At 36.5% G+C, this 18,233-nt stretch overlaps 1 protein-coding gene across 1 annotated transcript in view; it reads left to right on the top strand.

Annotated features, from left to right (window-relative positions):
* SLC44A1 (solute carrier family 44 member 1) overlaps positions 1-18,233 on the top strand; it is a 94,164-nt gene that overhangs the window by 46,743 nt on the left and 29,188 nt on the right. The window contains exons 3-8 of the mRNA XM_075210451.1: positions 659-801; positions 1,728-1,864; positions 4,661-4,754; positions 9,486-9,655; positions 13,596-13,685; positions 17,058-17,197. Coding sequence (XP_075066552.1) covers positions 659-801; positions 1,728-1,864; positions 4,661-4,754; positions 9,486-9,655; positions 13,596-13,685; positions 17,058-17,197 — 774 coding nt within the window. The remainder of the gene's footprint in view (positions 1-658; positions 802-1,727; positions 1,865-4,660; positions 4,755-9,485; positions 9,656-13,595; positions 13,686-17,057; positions 17,198-18,233) is intronic.

The raw sequence follows: 18,233 nt of genomic DNA, 5'->3' as shown, positions 1-18,233 counted from the left end.
TTGGCAAGGATGCAAGTTTCTGTTGTCTGATGGGAGGAGTTGGGCAGATTGGGGGTGTTCCAGCCTATCTATTTTTGAATTTGAGTACAGAAGCTTTTGTTTTGTGGGACAAAATTATTTAAATGAGATAAGTGGCAGGAAAAGACACACTTACATGGGTGTTTTCAGTACACGGGTAAAGAATGTAAATTTTATGCCATCTCTGTCCTACAGATCGGGTGCGTCTCTAGTTATTGTAGGATGTATTTTGTACAATCCACTCATACTGCATTGGGAAACCTTTCTAATATTCCTGATATTCTCTCACTCTCATGGTTAACTCAAGACATAAGTGAGGCTATGAGAATTGTATTTGTGCTAAGAGAAAAACGGAAATGTAACATTAACGAGTGGTAGTAGGTTGAACTTTGACCATGTGCGTTTTCTGGAGAATCCACCAACACGCAAAGCTAGGTGATTTCCTGCTTTCTGTCAAGCATATTTCATGGTCTCTGTCTACTAGTTTGCTTTTATGGGGGTGTATTCACACTTATATACATAAAGCATTGAGGTCTTCAAATGTTGTCGTCCGTAAATAACTATTGCAGTATTTCATAGAACAAACATGACTTATATGTTGTTGTTTTTTTTTTGTTTTTGTTTTTTTATTTATACATAGGGTTTTATTTGTGGCTTTTCAATTGCCACTGGAGCTGCCTCGCGTTTAATCTATGGCTATGACAGCTATGGAAACATTTGTGGACATAAGAATGCCAAGATAGATGGCTTTGAAAACAGTGGCCTGGACCACACTAACCGCAAGTAAGTGAAATGTTTATGGGAGTCCATTTGTAAACATGTCAGTAGATAGGGATAGCAGACAAGTGTAATAAATACCCAAGCAAAAATCACTAAGTCCTGGAAGAGTAGACAAATTCCCAGATCCCGCCACATTCCTAGTGAAGTCTTAGACTTTGATAAGTTTCTGAGACTTTTACATGTATATCTGAGAATCTTGTTAATCCTGTTTAATGGTACATTCTAATGCTACCTACAGTAGTTTATATAACTTTAAGCTGTTCTATTCTATATGTGTCTCATTGTACAGTATTTAAGACAGGGTATGTCATGTTTTCAAAAATACATATTAAACAGTAATACACTTTTCTGTGCAAACTCATTTTATAATCCGATATGTCAAAACTCACTGATTTAGAAGGTTTTTTTGCACATCAACTCCATTCAATACACAACTGCTGAGATGTACGCGTAGTGTATTCTGGCTTTATATTACCAGGCTCTGGTATACCTTTTACATTGTTAATTTACTAAAACTTAAAGCAAACCATTTAAATGTGGGAATGTGGTGGTCTTATTTTGTTATTTTTTTATTACTACTTTTGTACAATTATTCAATAGTGCCTTGAACACTCTTTACCAGAACAGCTACTTCTGATTCTCTCTCCCTGTACTTCTGAGAAAGCTTTTGTAATTTGGTACACCCTGTATTCTGATAGAAAGGCAATCTGAGCTTCACACTTGCTTTAATACTCATGCCTCCTGTGATGAGTTCACACTGAATTGATAGGCTGCATTTTCATGAACATTAATTCAGCCATCAAAATGGCTCCACTGTGAGTAGACAACTGGCACACTATAATTCTTGAATCAAAATGTAATGTAATCATTCTTTAGCCCTGTAATAAATGTGAGGCTCACTTTTTTTTTTCTTCTTACATGTAACTTAGGTATGTTTTTTTTCTGGACCCCTGCAAGCTGGACTTGATTAACCAAAAGATAAAGTCTATAGCATTGTGTGTTTCTGAATGTCCAAAAGAAGAGCTGAAAACACTGGCGGATGTAAAAAAATTTGCTGAAATTAATGGTAAGTGTACAAGACCGTGGAACTTAGGGTGGAATCCCCGGAATATCATAATTGTATAGTACCTATAGATATCCCAAAGTTTCCATGTTTTTATTTATGTAATGCCACAGCATTTACGCAACTATATTTGTCGTTAATTGTGGAGAATGTACGGTAGTAGGAACATTGCGTGCATTATTAAACTGTCATAAGCACTGAGAGTATTGCCAGAACCCAGGCAAATAGCATTCCATTCGGAAACCACGTTCAAAAGTGAATTTTCACTTTGGGGTAGGATTCTTCTTTAAGCTTATTAGGCGGTATCATATCAGACTACCACATAGTAGTGGTATTGGAATAAAGCTCTGTTAGGGTGATCTTGTCAAATAACTTTCCATTTAACAAATATTGCCAATAAAGTAAAGCATTTCCTATTATGAAATCTATGCCAAAGAAAAAAACTTATACCTTAATTGGGGTTCTAGTCTTTCAAAATGTGAAAACTGGCGCACCTTGGTGGTAATATGATTTCTCAGTCATATGTATGTCACTTGCTGAAAAGTAAGATTTACAAGAACATGTTATTATTAAACGTCTTAGTCCGGATGCTGAGACATATGACGGCCTAACCTTAGTGGGAGGTGTTTGGCCTAGCATGACTCCAAACTCTTAAAGTGAACACCTGCTACTTGTGTTCCATATGGAATAGTTTGAAATGGACATCTGTATAATATATGGATATATATATGACATGACAAAATCCAAGAGACAGCACACCAGGTAGTGAATGTGCCTAAAAACAATTACTGCTGTTGAGGTCAATGTAAGCAACTCATTTAGCTCGTCTCAGACGACTGTTATATTTTATATTTTAGAGCACTGGAAACGTTGCCCTGTAGAGATTCAACAATGTCGGATTTATTTTACCTGAGCAAATGATTTCTTTGTTTAACATTTTGACTAAATAAAGAACAAGCTAACACTTCAAATAGATGTTTTGTTAAGGAATAATAATTTATTTCTTTTTTTCAAAATAAAATTAATGATAAAAGAATTGGTATCCATAAAGAGGTCTGTTTTTATACTAGCACATACAAGTGGCAATTAAGGTCAGCTGTTCCCCTGAGGGGTTCTGTCTTCCATTTCTTTAAGCCAGGATTTACATTTACACCAGTAATAAAGAGATTTATGTATTACTCACAAGGCAGTGGATCACAAGAGTCCTTGCAGTGCTTTACATACCCATAGGACATCTTTTTGGATGATTTGCAGTTTTAAATTCAAATTGATCAAATGGGGTAAAAAATTAATCCAAAGGAAAGAGTGTTTTTTTTTTTTTTACAGTGTTGACAAAAGGATGGTGTTTTTGCCTCTAGCATTAAAATCTCATATTTATGATTAACCTAAACCGAAGCATGCGTATTGTGCAATTTAAACTTTTATTGTGTGTCAACAAAAATAATATTTGTAACTTGATTACACACTAAATAGGGTTTTTCCACAGTAGGGCATTTCAAAAAGAGGAGCGTGTCTTTCCTTAAGAAGGTGGCATGTGATTTGTTATCCATGGTTTTGGTCCAATCACCTCCTTCTCTTAAGACATTACCTCCCCCCCCCCCCCAGCTTTCAAGTCTACCTTAGTTCTTCTGGTGTCAAATACAGTGATTGGCTTTGACCCAAAGCTAAAAAAAAAATTGTTTTTAGAAATTAAGTGACTTAAAGCTGCATTAGTACCTAGAAAAATATTTTCCTAAGGTGGCCCCTCCCCCTAGTCTATACCATGGTGGCTGCTACATGCAGCCGTTTTTGCGTTCTGTGATACAGAACCAGCAATATCCCTTTGTTTATCAACATTACATGCCAGCCAAGGATGGGGGATGGGTGTGAGCAGGAGGACCAACCACAAGCTACAATTTTTTATTCAGTCAGGACTGTGAAAGAAACGGGCTATGGAAATGAGCCAGCTTAGGAAAATATTGTCCTAGGTGATGATGCAGCTTTAAAATAAAAATACAATTAGTGTTTAACAACATATTGCAAAGAGTAATATTCTGATTTAACCTATAGTAACCAATCGAATATCTGCTTGTTATCAGTATAGTTTAGCCAGAATTATGAATGCTCAAATAGAGCTCAAAAATGATTAAAGACTAGCACTTCCCTAAGGACAAACAATTGATATGTCCACAAATAATTTCAATATCTCTCGTATCTACTGCAACTTGGTCAGTGCAGATTCTTGCAACAATGTAACAGAGCATGTCTCCCACACAGTTGCAACAATGATAATCAGGATACTGGAGTGCGCTGGATAAATATAGAAACTAAAAATGCTTCCAAATGATTAAGATGCATTTTATTATGCATTTACTATGATTAAATTAAGAAGTATAATTTTTTTTTTTTAATTATAATTTTTCCACTTTGTATCATGAATAAACACTTTTGTTTTGAGGACAAATTGTAACATTTAGTTAGTTAGCCTCCTACAAGACCATCTCATTCATTCTTTAAAACTGGTGACACATGGACAAGGAGATGGAATTAGCGACGTTAGAACAACCTGTAAATAATCAGAGCAATAGAATGTCAACAGCATAGAGAATGTCAGTGTAGCAGACTGCAAGTTAATGTCGACAAGTATGAAGTGGCCAATCCATGCATATAAACATTTTACACCACACAGTGGTGATTTCAGGCTGTTTTCAAACTGTTGTGGTGAGGTTTTGGTGTCAAACACACCTCCATTTAATTTTAAATCTATCCAATTTGAACACAAATAATGTCACAATTAACAGAATTTTTTTTTCTCCACAGGGTCACATCTTTGTGATTATGCACTATCCCCTAACCAGTACACTACGGATAACAGAGCATCGTCTTTGTGCCCAAGGCTTCCAGTGCCAGAAAAGTAAGTAACCAAGATTACTCATTCAGAATGTAGAACGACTGGAAGCTTTGTACCATCACTGCAGACATCACTTGAGTACATTGTTCAGTGCTTGTGCAATTGTTACTTTCCTCGTTCTCTCAGGTAAGTGTGTCTGACCATCGATTGCATGTTTGGCAACATGTATGATGGGAAGGTTTATGACCGTTATTTTTTGGGCGCTGATTTTTGGAGCATCAAAAAATCTTTTTGCGCTGTGTTTGCAAACCTGTGGCCATATCAAATAGCCTAATGATACTGCACAAATAAGCAAATATGTTTCTTGTTTGGGTCTTTCAGTGGAATGCATTGTAGAGTATACAACTTAAGGTGGAAGGTTTAGTTAGCATGGTTTTCCCATTGCATGAAACAATGATAGATCAATGCTATTTTAAAAATTAGAAGCTAATATGTGATACAACAGACATTTGGCAATATGTCCTGCAGGGTCATTTTATTGAAATAGCTTGAATGACAAACTCCTCGATTTAAGTGAATAAATGTATTAGCGAGTCAAAAAAGTACACTTTCTATTGGCAGTCTCCATACAGGTGTATTGTAGAGACCAATAATAATTAAATAAAAAACATTTATTTTATTCTTTCACTGTGAAACCTATTCGGAGGTTAGACCATGACTCACATAATAAAATTGGGCAACAGACAGATTTAACCCCAGCTTCCTGCTGGCACAAAATAAAATGATAAACGGGACAGAGCTCTCAGCCAGTACTATATTCTACAAGATGACTGAACTGATTTCTGATGCTGATATTAAAGTAATTCTATAGTTTTCAAATAAGCATTGCATAGGCGATTGTATTGTGTTTCTAACGCACAAAGTGATTTATTTTAGCAGATGTAAATAGTCAACAATTCAATACATTATTATATTATGATACAGTACAGTACAGCCAATAACAAAAGATACATACATACCGCTGCTATCGCATGCGCTCGCTGCGCTAACCACGGGCACCCCTGGACAGTGATTCATCCTTGAATACTGTGATCAGTGAAGACTGAGGCTGGTGGGGGTGCAGCTATGATTATATATACAGTACAGTGTTACAGAGTGAACAATAGAGATGACGTAGCTTGTTTCTATAGGTCCAGACGTTGGGTGGGTCCAGGGTAAACAGGTCATAGCCAGCATCATACAAAGGTTTATTCCCTAATATCAATAACTAAAGTATGCAATGTGCGATCTCTTCGCCGACTGCACCGGACAACTGCTGATGAATAGGGTTTTAATATGATACTAGACATGCCACCTTTCCTATTATCTGAACCATATATATATCACTGAAGTGCACATATAATCATATTATATAAACTAATAATAAACCAAATACTGTCTGCTCATAAATTACTGTGTAATGAATCCAATATGAATTACATAAATAACTAAATGTTGTCATGCGAGTGTTTGAGTGCGTATTTTACCATGCGATCGCCATATGCCACGTGTAGCGTGGCATACTGAGTGCAATCGGCCAATAAAACAATATTAACCAATATACTTTCGTTCATCCAATTATACGACTTCGACACTGATAACAAAGGCTGTGAAAGAACTGACTTCTATCAACATACATGTTACTGTATATCTTCTGTGTATTTGTTCTGTATAGTTATTCTACTCCAAGGGCATGACACACTTAAAAAGCAGACTTGGGCAACCTGTGGCTCTTCCGTCGTTGCTGGACTACAGCTCCACAGCAGCCTCCGGTTGCCTATGCCTTCAATGCACTAAAACATTTGTTGTGATAATAGTGTTTGACTTCTTAACATAGACCACTTTAAGCTTAAAATAAGGATTTATCGAGTTATCTCAACCTGAAAGATGAAGTAGTACAGGCAATGTATCTTCTCAGACTATAGGAATCCCCAGTAAATATTTATTATACAGACAACTACAGGAACCAAAAATAGTAAGTGGTTGTCTGCATAAGAAAGGGATGAATCTACAGAACTAGGAATAAGTTAAAAATAAAAATGCATTTATAGAAAATATTGGTGGCACATCATTTTTGTTTAATTATTTCCAATGAATGAAAAAATGCCAATATATCCCATGGTACTATGTATTTGAATTTCTGCAAAAATGTATACATTAAGTGTAGTTAATTCAAGAAGTTAAAAAATTGTTCATTAGGATCAGTTTAAATGAAACCTAAATAATACAGGTTTGCACAGACAGACATACACCTAGTGAAAGGAGCTGCAATTTCATCATTGTGCAAGCAAGACAAATGGATATTAGAGGGCTCATGCGGAATGAGCTGGATAAAGGTACTCTGAGCATTTGAACAGTCACACAATGGAAAATAAATGCTGATGGTAACCAATTTTGTTATGTAGAAAATAAGTAAATTAATTCCTTGAAAATGTTAAAATAAAAATAGGTATGATGTTTGTTACTAAATCATGCAGTAATGCATTGCTAGATTGCTTGGCTACAAATGGAAATGGTTAAGATGACAATAAATGTGTTTAGATTATTTTCTCATGTCCCCCAAAATTATATTTCTTCCATTAGTGATACAGTGAACAGCAGAGAATAAGTCTGAAAGTTGCTCAATGGCGATATATTTTTTACGTGCAAGCATTAAACGCAAGCTAAACCACAAATGCGTTTATTAGCAGTTTTCAAGTCTTTTTGAGGACATTGGCGGTAACTGGATAAGTGTTTTACTTCTGGTGAATTCAAGTGCAACTCTAGTCAGTATGGGGTCATTAAATACAAGTTCCATTTTTAGGTCTGCTTACATGTTTTGTTCGAGCGCTAAAAAAAAAATGCTAGTAAAACACATGTAAAATACACCAATGGCTATGAGGCATGAAACACAGGCTAAAACTGACATGGCAAGGATGGTGATATGAAGAGGGTGAGATGTTATGGAATCAACTCATTTTAATATTCTTTTGTAGAAAGCATGCTTTGTGATGAGCGAGGATGAGACTATAAAGGGGTGCTGTAAAGAGGAATCCTTGTATGTGATTCTAGGTCTTATGAGTCTTTTTTTTTTTTTTTTTTTTTTCTTTTATTTCTATCCCTTTGGACTTTATTTCCAGCTGCTGTAGTTTCAGTTGTGAGAATTTTTACCATTTCGCTAGTTCAGTCAGTTGCCCCTTTACCATAAGATTTAAATCTCATCCATTTCAACCGTAATCTTCAGAGTTGAGCTTTTGACAAGCACAGTAGTTTAGGGCATTTGATGTGAGCACCTGCCACCTGTCCACACAGACCAACTGAAAATTATATTGTAAGGTCGGCTAATTCTGGTGATGGTAGGAAGTAGATCCGCTCTGAAGCCATAGCATTGTTTCACTATAATATTTTAAAGGAGCTACATCTGCACAACAATCAGTGGTGTTTTCATTTAATATTCACAGTTGTATTGTATGTATAAATGTGTTTTTCATCATTACTTTATACTTGCTCTTTTCTGCTTACAGTAACATTTCCTCTCTCTTGGGTTATGACTACAGTCATTAATAGTGAATACTACCCAATAACTAGAGCTGTTCTCTTCATATGTTTTGTCTGTGAATCCAGTTGCCCTGCATAGCTGTGTGCTTGGTTTGGTTTCAGTGATCTATATGACAGCTGGAAGGCTGGTGTTGCATGAGCAGTTTCCAGTAAACATGTTTCATCAGTACAACTAAAAGAAAATTGCTAAATATCGAGTTGACATCTTTGGACTGAATCTTATTTATTATATGGAAAACTATCCATGTAAAAAATAGTACTACTTTGATTTATACATATGAGTGTCTCCCTTTTTTGTTTATGAGCAATCAATTTCTAGAAGATACTGTGAAATGTGTAGACCTTTAATGTAGTCCGTGTCAACTTATGTCTGGAATATAAAGGATTGGCAGCTGGGGGTTTCAGCAGTAATTTAAGAACTTTATTTGAGCTTTTTTTCTTATATATGATACTAAAATCAACTCTCAGTCCCTATCTATTCTTCTCTACTGAAGATAGAGATTGTAATATTGATCACCAACCACATCTAGTCCATCCACCAATCATTAACCTTGTGTTAAGGAGCCAACTATAGTTTAAGAAATAGTAGTAGGCCACACACTAAATTCATGTGGGTGAATAATTATATCTATGGTGCTAGTCTTTAATCATTTTTGAGCTCTATTTGAGCATTCAGTGGTATTATTTGTACAGGAGGATTTACTGAAATAACGCTTGAGTTATATCCCATGCTCAATACGGTAAGTAGACAACGTAAAAAAGAAAACTAAAAAGCAGAAGCTTTATAACATGGTATTATATACTATACATAATATTTGTAGAAGAACACATTTATGCATGGAAGATACTGGGAAGCAAGTCTCATTTCTTATTGTATAATTACATTTAAATGAACCAGACCATTTTCTATTGGTCAAGCACCTTTAAATTGTACTCCCCTATTCGTGACTGTTTTAGCCTTGGCATTCACATCCATTCAGTCCCATTGATGACATTACCAACCACCAACCACCATTTTCCTACCCCAAATTCCTTCATTATGGCTTTTAAAAGAGATGTAGACTGTTGCCCACCATATCTTGATAATACTACAGTCAGGAATGTGGCTTCCATTCACCTTTCCATTTGTGTGTTGATGTGACATTTTTTTCATTTTATATTTCGGTAGGAGTAATTTTTTTTTCTTTTTTTGTTTTTTTTTTCTCCTTGTGTCACCAGTGCACCTATTCCATTCTTCCATCGCTGTGCTCCTGTGAACATTTCCTGCTATGCCAAGTTTGCAGAAGCCCTGATCACTTTTGTCAGTGACAATAGTGTCCTACACAGGCTGATTAGTGGAGTAATGACCAGCAAAGAAATTATAATTGGACTTTGCTTTTTGTCACTAGGTAATGGTTTTTCTAATTATTAGACTTCATTGTGTAGCTCTGTTTTAGGAGATTTTATTTTTAACAAATTCATATGGTACTTCATGGGCTACACTGAGGTGGGATCTGTGAAAATGTGAGTTGCTTTGTTTTTTCAGTAAGCAGAACTTTGTGGCATTTGTAAATGTGCTTACAAACCTTTTCCAAATCTCTGCACTTCTCTCAGATTTTATGCCTATGATTGATTTTGCACAACTTTCATGTAACCAGTTTTGTAAGTCAATTCTATATTTCATATATCCTTTTTGGCTTTAAGAAAAATGTAAACCTGCATACCATCTTGCAGCAGAAATCCCTTTCAGTGAGATGTTTTTTTATTAACCGTGCCACTTTCTAGACCATTTAGAATAAGCATACATTCTATAAAGGTGGTGTTGAAGTGTATTTGTTACGTAAACCTACTTCTAATTAGTATTATATTCTGAAGCCAGTTGTTATAGTAGTGTCCTATTTGCATATTGCATTATGTTATATACATCACATTGCGTGCATTAGGGATGAAAAGTCAGACACTGGACTCTTGCCATTATTCAACATGAAGACATTTTAGGGATTATTCGCTTAAGTTTCTGCAGTGATGAGTAATAAGGCTAGTTTTTTTTGCCCTGTGTGATATCTGTAAATACCAAAACCCTAAAATGTGGCTTAAATGTTTAAGTGCTGCCTCCACATTGCCCCATTCAAATATTCCTTTTTTATACCCACTGATAGTGGGTATAAAAAAAATCTTTCAAAATTCACATTTGTTCAACTTGACTTTCTCCAGTTTCCAAGCTATGCTAAAGTTTGTCACGTGGCCTTCTCAATAGTCTTACATTATCCATCAACAAAAACGCAGTCATTCTAGTGTTTTCCCAGTATCAGTCTTTCTACTAGTCTTCAGAATGCGTTACTTTGCAGGCCAATTACAATGTGTGTGTTACTATAAAGATGCCATGCTCACAGTGGAACATTGATCTGAATTATATTCTACAGGCACCAAAATCCTTAGCTAAAAAAATATCAAAAATATTGAAAATGCTGGTAGTCTTGGCTGCTATATAAAACTAGTAAAGGGACAAGAATTTCCCTATTGGTTGTAATTATTTCGGTCTTAAAATGTATAATTAAGACAAAAATATGATGTGCAGTGTAATCACGACAACATGATACACTTCAGGGGCCGCATGGCTGACTATAACCTTCAAAAGGGCCAAACGTTACCCATAATCTCAGTAATAAGTTGAAACAATACATTTAATAAAAGGAGTCCTCTATCTGTAATTACATCAGCAGACATTTTAAAAAACTGTTACAACAAAAAAGTGTTACAGCAAATCTGACAATAAAGCAGGGATGAGCTTGACTGTTGCAGGTTGAAGTTTAGAGGTCTGCCTGTTGCCAATCACTGGTCTATGCACACCTATGCCTAGACCAGTGATGGGCAGCAGGCAGCCCTCTGAAGCCTCATTAAGACGTGTACTGAGCTTCATTGATTTTTTAAAATTTAAATAACATTCATAGAACTTCTAAGGCCTAGAAAGTAAGAGTAGACATAATGGCATCCACAGAGCCTGCACTAGTACTAGGCAACCTAAGGTAGTCACCTAGGGTTTTCAGGAGCTGCTAAAACACTGGAAGAGTGACTGAATATTTTTAATATCCCCATGACTCCCCTACACTGGTGCTGGTCACTTAAAAGGAGGAGCAGCTTTTTGCTGGTGAAGCTGGGAGTGTGGCGCTGGGCTATGGTTTCACAACCCAGCACCACTCTCCCAGTCTGAGCAGAGGATGCCAGCCTAAATATAGGAAACTGGGAGGGCCTCCAATGACTACTTAAGTACTATTATTGGGAAGGTACAGAATTTAGTAAACTTTCTAATTAAGGCACAAAACTCCTTTTTGTCCAATAGCAAAAATAACATTTTTGTTTGTCTATTTTGTGAGGTGTCACTTTGACCTTAGATCCACCTATTTTCTTTACAAGGACATGATTTGTGCATGGTAGAGTCTTAGCTAGATCACCATACCATACGGCCTGTGCTACAGGTGTCTAAAAATCCCTTTGAGCAATATATCACAGATTAAATTAAAATGTGTGTGTGTGTGTATATATGTATGTGTGTGTGTGTGTGTGTGTATATATGTATGTATGTGTGTGTGTGTATATATTTCACAATGATCTTGAATATTGCTAAGCTGTGCTGCTCTTTAGTACAGGGTATCTTAAGGAAGAAAGAACGAGGAATAGCAAATCAGGATTACAATATTCAAACGTGATTTTTTTATTTTTTTTTAGATCATTAATATTCTATGAAAAGCTCCTGTATGGTTGGCTTTGTCTAATAAAATAGCATTTAGGTATCTCCAAATACAGTGTAGTTTTAGCTTGATTGCATCTTCCCACACAGTGCCTTTTTTTTATGTGTGTATAACTCTCAGCATTGAGCATTTCATATTATTCATTGGCAGAGCTGTGAGCTAAAATCAATACTGTAGTTGGCAGACAGTAGTAATGTCTGATGCAAGAGGCCACCTATACCACTATGCTGACACATTGTCATTTGTATACTGATAAGCCATCACTTGCAGTACCGCACATCACTAGATCAAGCCAGCAAAGCTTGCGTCTGCAATTTACAGAAAACAGTGCTGCTGATGCTCTCAAATTTGAAATGGACAAAATAAATTATTATAATGCTTCTCAGCAGTAGTGTGTCTGATCAGTTTTCTTTGTATACTTGTTTTTATTTTGCTTATACACATTTATTCCCTGTATCTGTGTACAAGAAGTACTTTAGATCTTTAGATAAGATGGCAAGGAGTACATTATCCTGTAAGAGAGCAGCTTTCTGCCTTTTATATGGTCTTGGAACTCGTTGAGGGGAGTCTAATGTGGTTATATTTGACACAAGATGAATATTAACACTATAAAGTCAAATTGTTTCTTTGTGTCACTTACTACAAGGTTACCTGTAATTTTTGGATGTGCTCATTTCCAATAAGGCTTAAACAAAATGGTTAAAGGACAAATAAAGCCTAAAATTGAAATGTTCATATATGATCCATAAAGTTAAAATATGTTGTTCAGATTTACTCTTAATATTTTAACTGCAGCTCTTTCTAAATAGTGAAGATTTAAAAATAGCTTAAAACCCTTTGTACATTTTTAGGACTGTGTCATAATATAATCTGATACAGGTGAAAAAGCTGAGACTACAGTCATCTGAGCTGCTGCGACATCACTGGCTCTGCCCCCTATGTATTAACTGGCCAATCCACGTAGTGCATTTTTGCAAAGTTAACACTCAGTCACTCATTGTCTGTTCTGATAGTCAGTAACTATCTGTAAATATGGTGGATACATTTTTAATTTTCACTTATTACCTATAGCATTTACTGGATGCAGTAGATCCCCCAAAGTCTTGTGCATGCCATCGCTATTCAGACCACTCTTGCTGACTGATTTCTGGGTTTTTTCATTTATCCGGTGGAGACCAAGGTGCCTGAAAAAAATGGGGGGAAAACATCCAAAAAAATAAATAAAAAAATCATGGTCATTGTCTGTTTTTTACCCAGGCAATGTGCTGACCACTGCCAATGCACTGCCAATAGGGAGCGAGTTGAGCAGTGCTGAGCATGTGCAATATATTGGGGTACCCCAGGTCAGTAATCTTTTGGGATCAGGTTTTACATAAGATATCTCACCCAAAAAATCATATTTAAGTAGAAACACTTCATTTCTTTCATATTTATAATTCAGCTCCGTAATTCACAGTCTTTTAGTAGACATGAATATCAAATGTTGACTTTACCTTATCTTTTAAGGTCAATCTTCAATCTTTGAAGCTTATATTAAATGCAGAATAATTTTACAATTATTATTAGAATATATTCAATGTTTTCTCATTTTTTTTTGCAGTGCTTTCAATGATTTTGATGGTTATAATCCGGTACATCTCTAGAGTACTTGTTTGGATCTTAACCATATTAGTCACATTGGGATCACTCGGTAAGTGTTACTGGTCAACTAGTTTTTTTTGCAACATATCATGCTACTTATAAATTGCAGCAATAAGACTATGAAAGTATAACAAATGCTTAAGTCGGTAGAATAAATAAATTCAAGAAAAGCACCAATAAACTCATATGCTGTAATAGTCAATTACGTATTTATCGGACTATAAGACGCCCCAAATTTTCTTAAAATGTGCCTCCATCTTATGATCTGAATATACTTGAGAGACAGCTAGATTATTTACATCCCTGATGTCAAGTTCCTCCTGGCTTCCTGCACTACCCATCTCCTCCTTTCATTGGTTCCGCTGTGTAAACATCTGCAGGAAGGGCTTTGAATATAAGTATGTGTGGAACGCTTAGTCCTATGGAATTTTTTTTAAAAAAAATATTTAAATTAATTTTTTTACACTAGCCCGGTCTAGCAAGGTCCATGCTGATGACAGTCATCAGCACAGATCTTGATCCAGAGGGCAAGCACCAGCAATAGATACGCTTCATGACTTGTGTATCTGCCTCTATCTCGACCTCCAAATTTACAGCAAGTATGTGAACATAACACTACTGTACTTGCCTTCTGTTCAAATGCCCCTTCCCTCCCCTATTCCACCTCATCACATGTAAGGAGGCGCAAACCAGGGATTCTCAAATACCTTAATGTGGACAGAGGGATATTTCGTACACATGCACAGTAAACAAAGGTATTTTTTTTTTTTTACTTAAAAATGTCCCTTATGTTCAACTCTAAATGGCACCCAATGGTATAAACTGTATTCTTGCCCAGTAAATACTTTTATTTGTATAAAAGATACAGGTCCGTAATTTGGCAGGGCACCCCTTCATCTGGAAATTTCTTTTTTTTAGCAATTGCCTCCACATACACTTTCATTGGTGTTAATCAAGGGCAGACGCAGGTTTTCTCGAGGGGGATTTCCATGCCACCTGAGTCTGCATGACCAGCGTACTTGAATCTAGCTATCATTTTAGGCAGAGGGAGGCTGCTCTCCAACCTTTTCCCATCCACTTCATATATACGGGCAATACTGCGTGCACAACTATTTGGTGCTCGCAGATCCCCCTTCACAAGCAGAGCAGTGTTAAGCAGGACTTAACCTCCCAACTGTCCCTGCAGTGGGGACAAAGTCCTGACTGAGAGACAGTCGCCCAAAATCGGGACTCTCTCACAAAAATAGGAACAGTTGGCAGACTGCTCTCCTACCTGTTCTTGCAGTTTTCATTACTGCTGCTGTTGGTGTCTTAAGCTCAGTTGTTGACTTGATCTAGAAATGTTGGGGTCCTGTTTGGAAAAGGTACATGATATTTGTAAAGTCTAGCAAGAAGTGAACCCTCTAGACCAGGAGTAGGCAACCTGCGGCTCTCCAGGTGTTTGTGAAACTACAAGTCCCAGCATGCTTTGCCAGTAGATAACAGCAGATAGGTGGCAAGGCATGCTGGGATTTGTAGTTTCACAACACCTGGAGAGCCGCAGGTTGCCTACCCCTGCTCTAGACCTCCCTCATCCCAACCAGTCCCAAGGTTAAATCAATAGAACCCATGTTTTAATAAATAGTCCTCCATACCTGCAAGCAGCCCCAGCATTAAATTCTTAGAATTCACATTTAATAAATACATTTATTCCCTCCCAAACATTAAATAATTCGTATTCACATTAAATAAATGGCAATCCCTCTCCCCAACCCCCACATTCAGTTAAAAAGCCCCCAAACCACACCAGCATTAGATTAATAGTCTCAGCTTCCCACTTTAAATTAATAGGCCCCACCCACCAGAAAATAATTCCCACCCATATTATATTAAGGGCCACCCACCTCCCTTTACACAGACATTACAAGCCCTTTCCCACCCATCTCTCACAATTACATTAAAAGCCCCATTTCCCTACCCCCCCCACCCCCCCAACTTCCCTCTATTGCTTTATCTTACCATTGATGCTGTACCTTCTCTCCTGCTGCCTGCTCTTGAGATATGGTTACAGTGGCGGAGAGAGAGAAGAAGTGCATGCTCTGATGAAAGTGGGATTACCTATCAAACTTTCTCCTGTGTACTATTATGTACTAATAAGTGTATTTATTGAGTGAGAGGATGCACAGAAGACTTAAATTTGTGAACATATATAAGAAGATTATAGAACAAGGCACACACCACAAGTATTTATTTCTCAGCACTCGCCCAAGATATTGTTGATGCCGCTATTGCTGCTTCATCATGCACTCTATTACTGTCTTCCATGTATTGCAGAATATATTAAGCTGAACAACTTACTCCAAAGTCTTCCTTTATTTACTAGTCACTATACCCAATTTAAGCATGAATTTAATGAGAAGTGTGATATATTTATTGCTATGCAATTTAAATGAGTTAAGTCTTCCTTACGCACAGCTTTTTAAGGCATGTTTTAACCAAGCAATTGCAGCTTTAGTGAGGGAATCTCCTGGAACAAGCTAGATGCAGGCGTTTGGTTACAAGCTCCATATTTAACAAAAATAGGTATTTATTCTGCTTACCACAGCTATTAAATGAATACTGTGGTGTAATAAGCTTGAGTCTTACCTGCAAACAGCTTTTTAGGGCAAGTACTCCCTAAGCCATAGCAGCTTTATGTGTGAATGGTGCTTGTAGCTCTTTTATAAATGGCATCTTACATGTGTTTGTTAAACACAGCCGTGTCACTAGAGGAGAAGGCACAGATTCCCCTTCAGTCCTTCAAGGACAGAGATACATTATTATTGAGCTATTTCCAACATTTGAGAACCTAATCTCTTTTTGAGTCATCACATGATTTGTACTTGCCCTGGCGTAATGCTAGAAACTCAATGTAGAATAGATGAGAGAGAATATCATTAGCAGGCACTTTTCAGCCTCAAATAATGTGTCCCTTGTTACACCTACATTTCATTTATTTAATAAATCAGTTTGTCAAATTTTCCTATACTAATACGGAGTCCGAGTATCTATTAATCACATCAGGCAGGTCACTTTTTATGAGAATTCTGAAATGTCTGATTATAGTATGGGGCATATTCATCAGCTTGACAAGGATGGCTAATTGGGGTCATATCGCAGGTTGACAAAGCAGGAACATCTATTTGTCTCCCAGAATTATATAACCCCATTTCATATTCCTCACTTGCCTTGTCCTATATATTCATATTCATATTCCATTTTAGAGGCTTTTGGTCTAACAAAGTATAAAAATTGTATTTGTACACACTGTAAAATCTGAATCTGCATAAATAATTGTGCTGTGTTGGAGGTGGTTTTATATATCTGTTGAAGTACACACATGCAATGATTAGGAAGGTATTTTTACATGACTTTATTTTGTGTTTGACCCACTCTTATACAGGAGGTACAGGTGTTCTCTGGTGGATGTACGCTGAGCATAGGAAGTCTTTCAATGAAAAGCTTCCACCTGATCAGCTCCTAGTTTCCAAAGACAACCAACAAGCCTTGCTCATCTACGCCATTGCTGCTACTGTCTTCACCGTAAGGCTTCAGCTTTGTGTTTTATAATGCTGGCTATACATAAAACTGGGTCATCTTTCTCGTCTTTTCACTTGTTTGTTACTAACAACCCACTATGAGAGGTAGAGATAACCGTATTTGTGTGCAGACCATTAATCTGGAAAGATATTTCTTTACCAGCCTGTTTTATATGATTTGTATATTACATTTTGTCCACCTTGCCCTAATGCCTTTTAGTAATGGAATACTTATATTGTTATTAAAGGTTTGTATACATTTTCTGTGTGACATTGGTATTTTTCTCCATTATATAAGGCTAATTTGAACATTTAAACCATGGATATTATATGTAGCACTGTACTAAATTCCAGCACTGGTAATATCCCTATACAGACGACTAGAAGCATTGATATTTTCCCTGGCTTTGACTAGAGATCTTTGCTCCATAATAACCTTGATCCAATGTCTGTGTCTCTTGATGATGAATAATTTATCATATTTCCTGATGACTCAGAGTAATAGCCTATAAATTGCTCATTTTGGTATAGATAGTTGAGGAATCTTCTCCTTTCCAGTTTGTGCATCAAGAAAATGATATTGTGTGTTGGGACTGAATCCTTACGGCACTCATACTAAGTGCATTGTATGTTTGTTGTAAGACGCACTTCAATTGGTTCTCGTACTCACAAAGTCAACAAGGAACAGATCTTAAGATACGTGTGGTGTTGACTGCGGGTGTAGGTTTACTAGACCAGACACTGCAGGATACATACACTACCTATTTGGAATATAAAATCTCAAAAGAATGCACAGAAAATATTAAGCAATTAATGTTACCTGCCAATAATATAGTCATGTATGATTATAAATGAAAATTTTAAAGTTTTTGTTTTTTTTTATAATTTATTTCCCCCTTAGAAAAACATTTAATACACTAACCTTAATTTGTACTGTATATAACTAATATTTTTACACTTGCTCCTGATTGCAGACACATTTTATAGCATGCATACTGCCATCACCTGTACTCAGACTTAGACTAGTACTGTAGCTGTGC

The sequence above is a fragment of the Mixophyes fleayi genome, chromosome 1 (assembly GCF_038048845.1).
Source record: "Mixophyes fleayi isolate aMixFle1 chromosome 1, aMixFle1.hap1, whole genome shotgun sequence".
Lineage (NCBI taxonomy): Eukaryota > Metazoa > Chordata > Amphibia > Anura > Limnodynastidae > Mixophyes > Mixophyes fleayi.
This window is presented reverse-complemented; position numbering and strand designations above follow the sequence as displayed.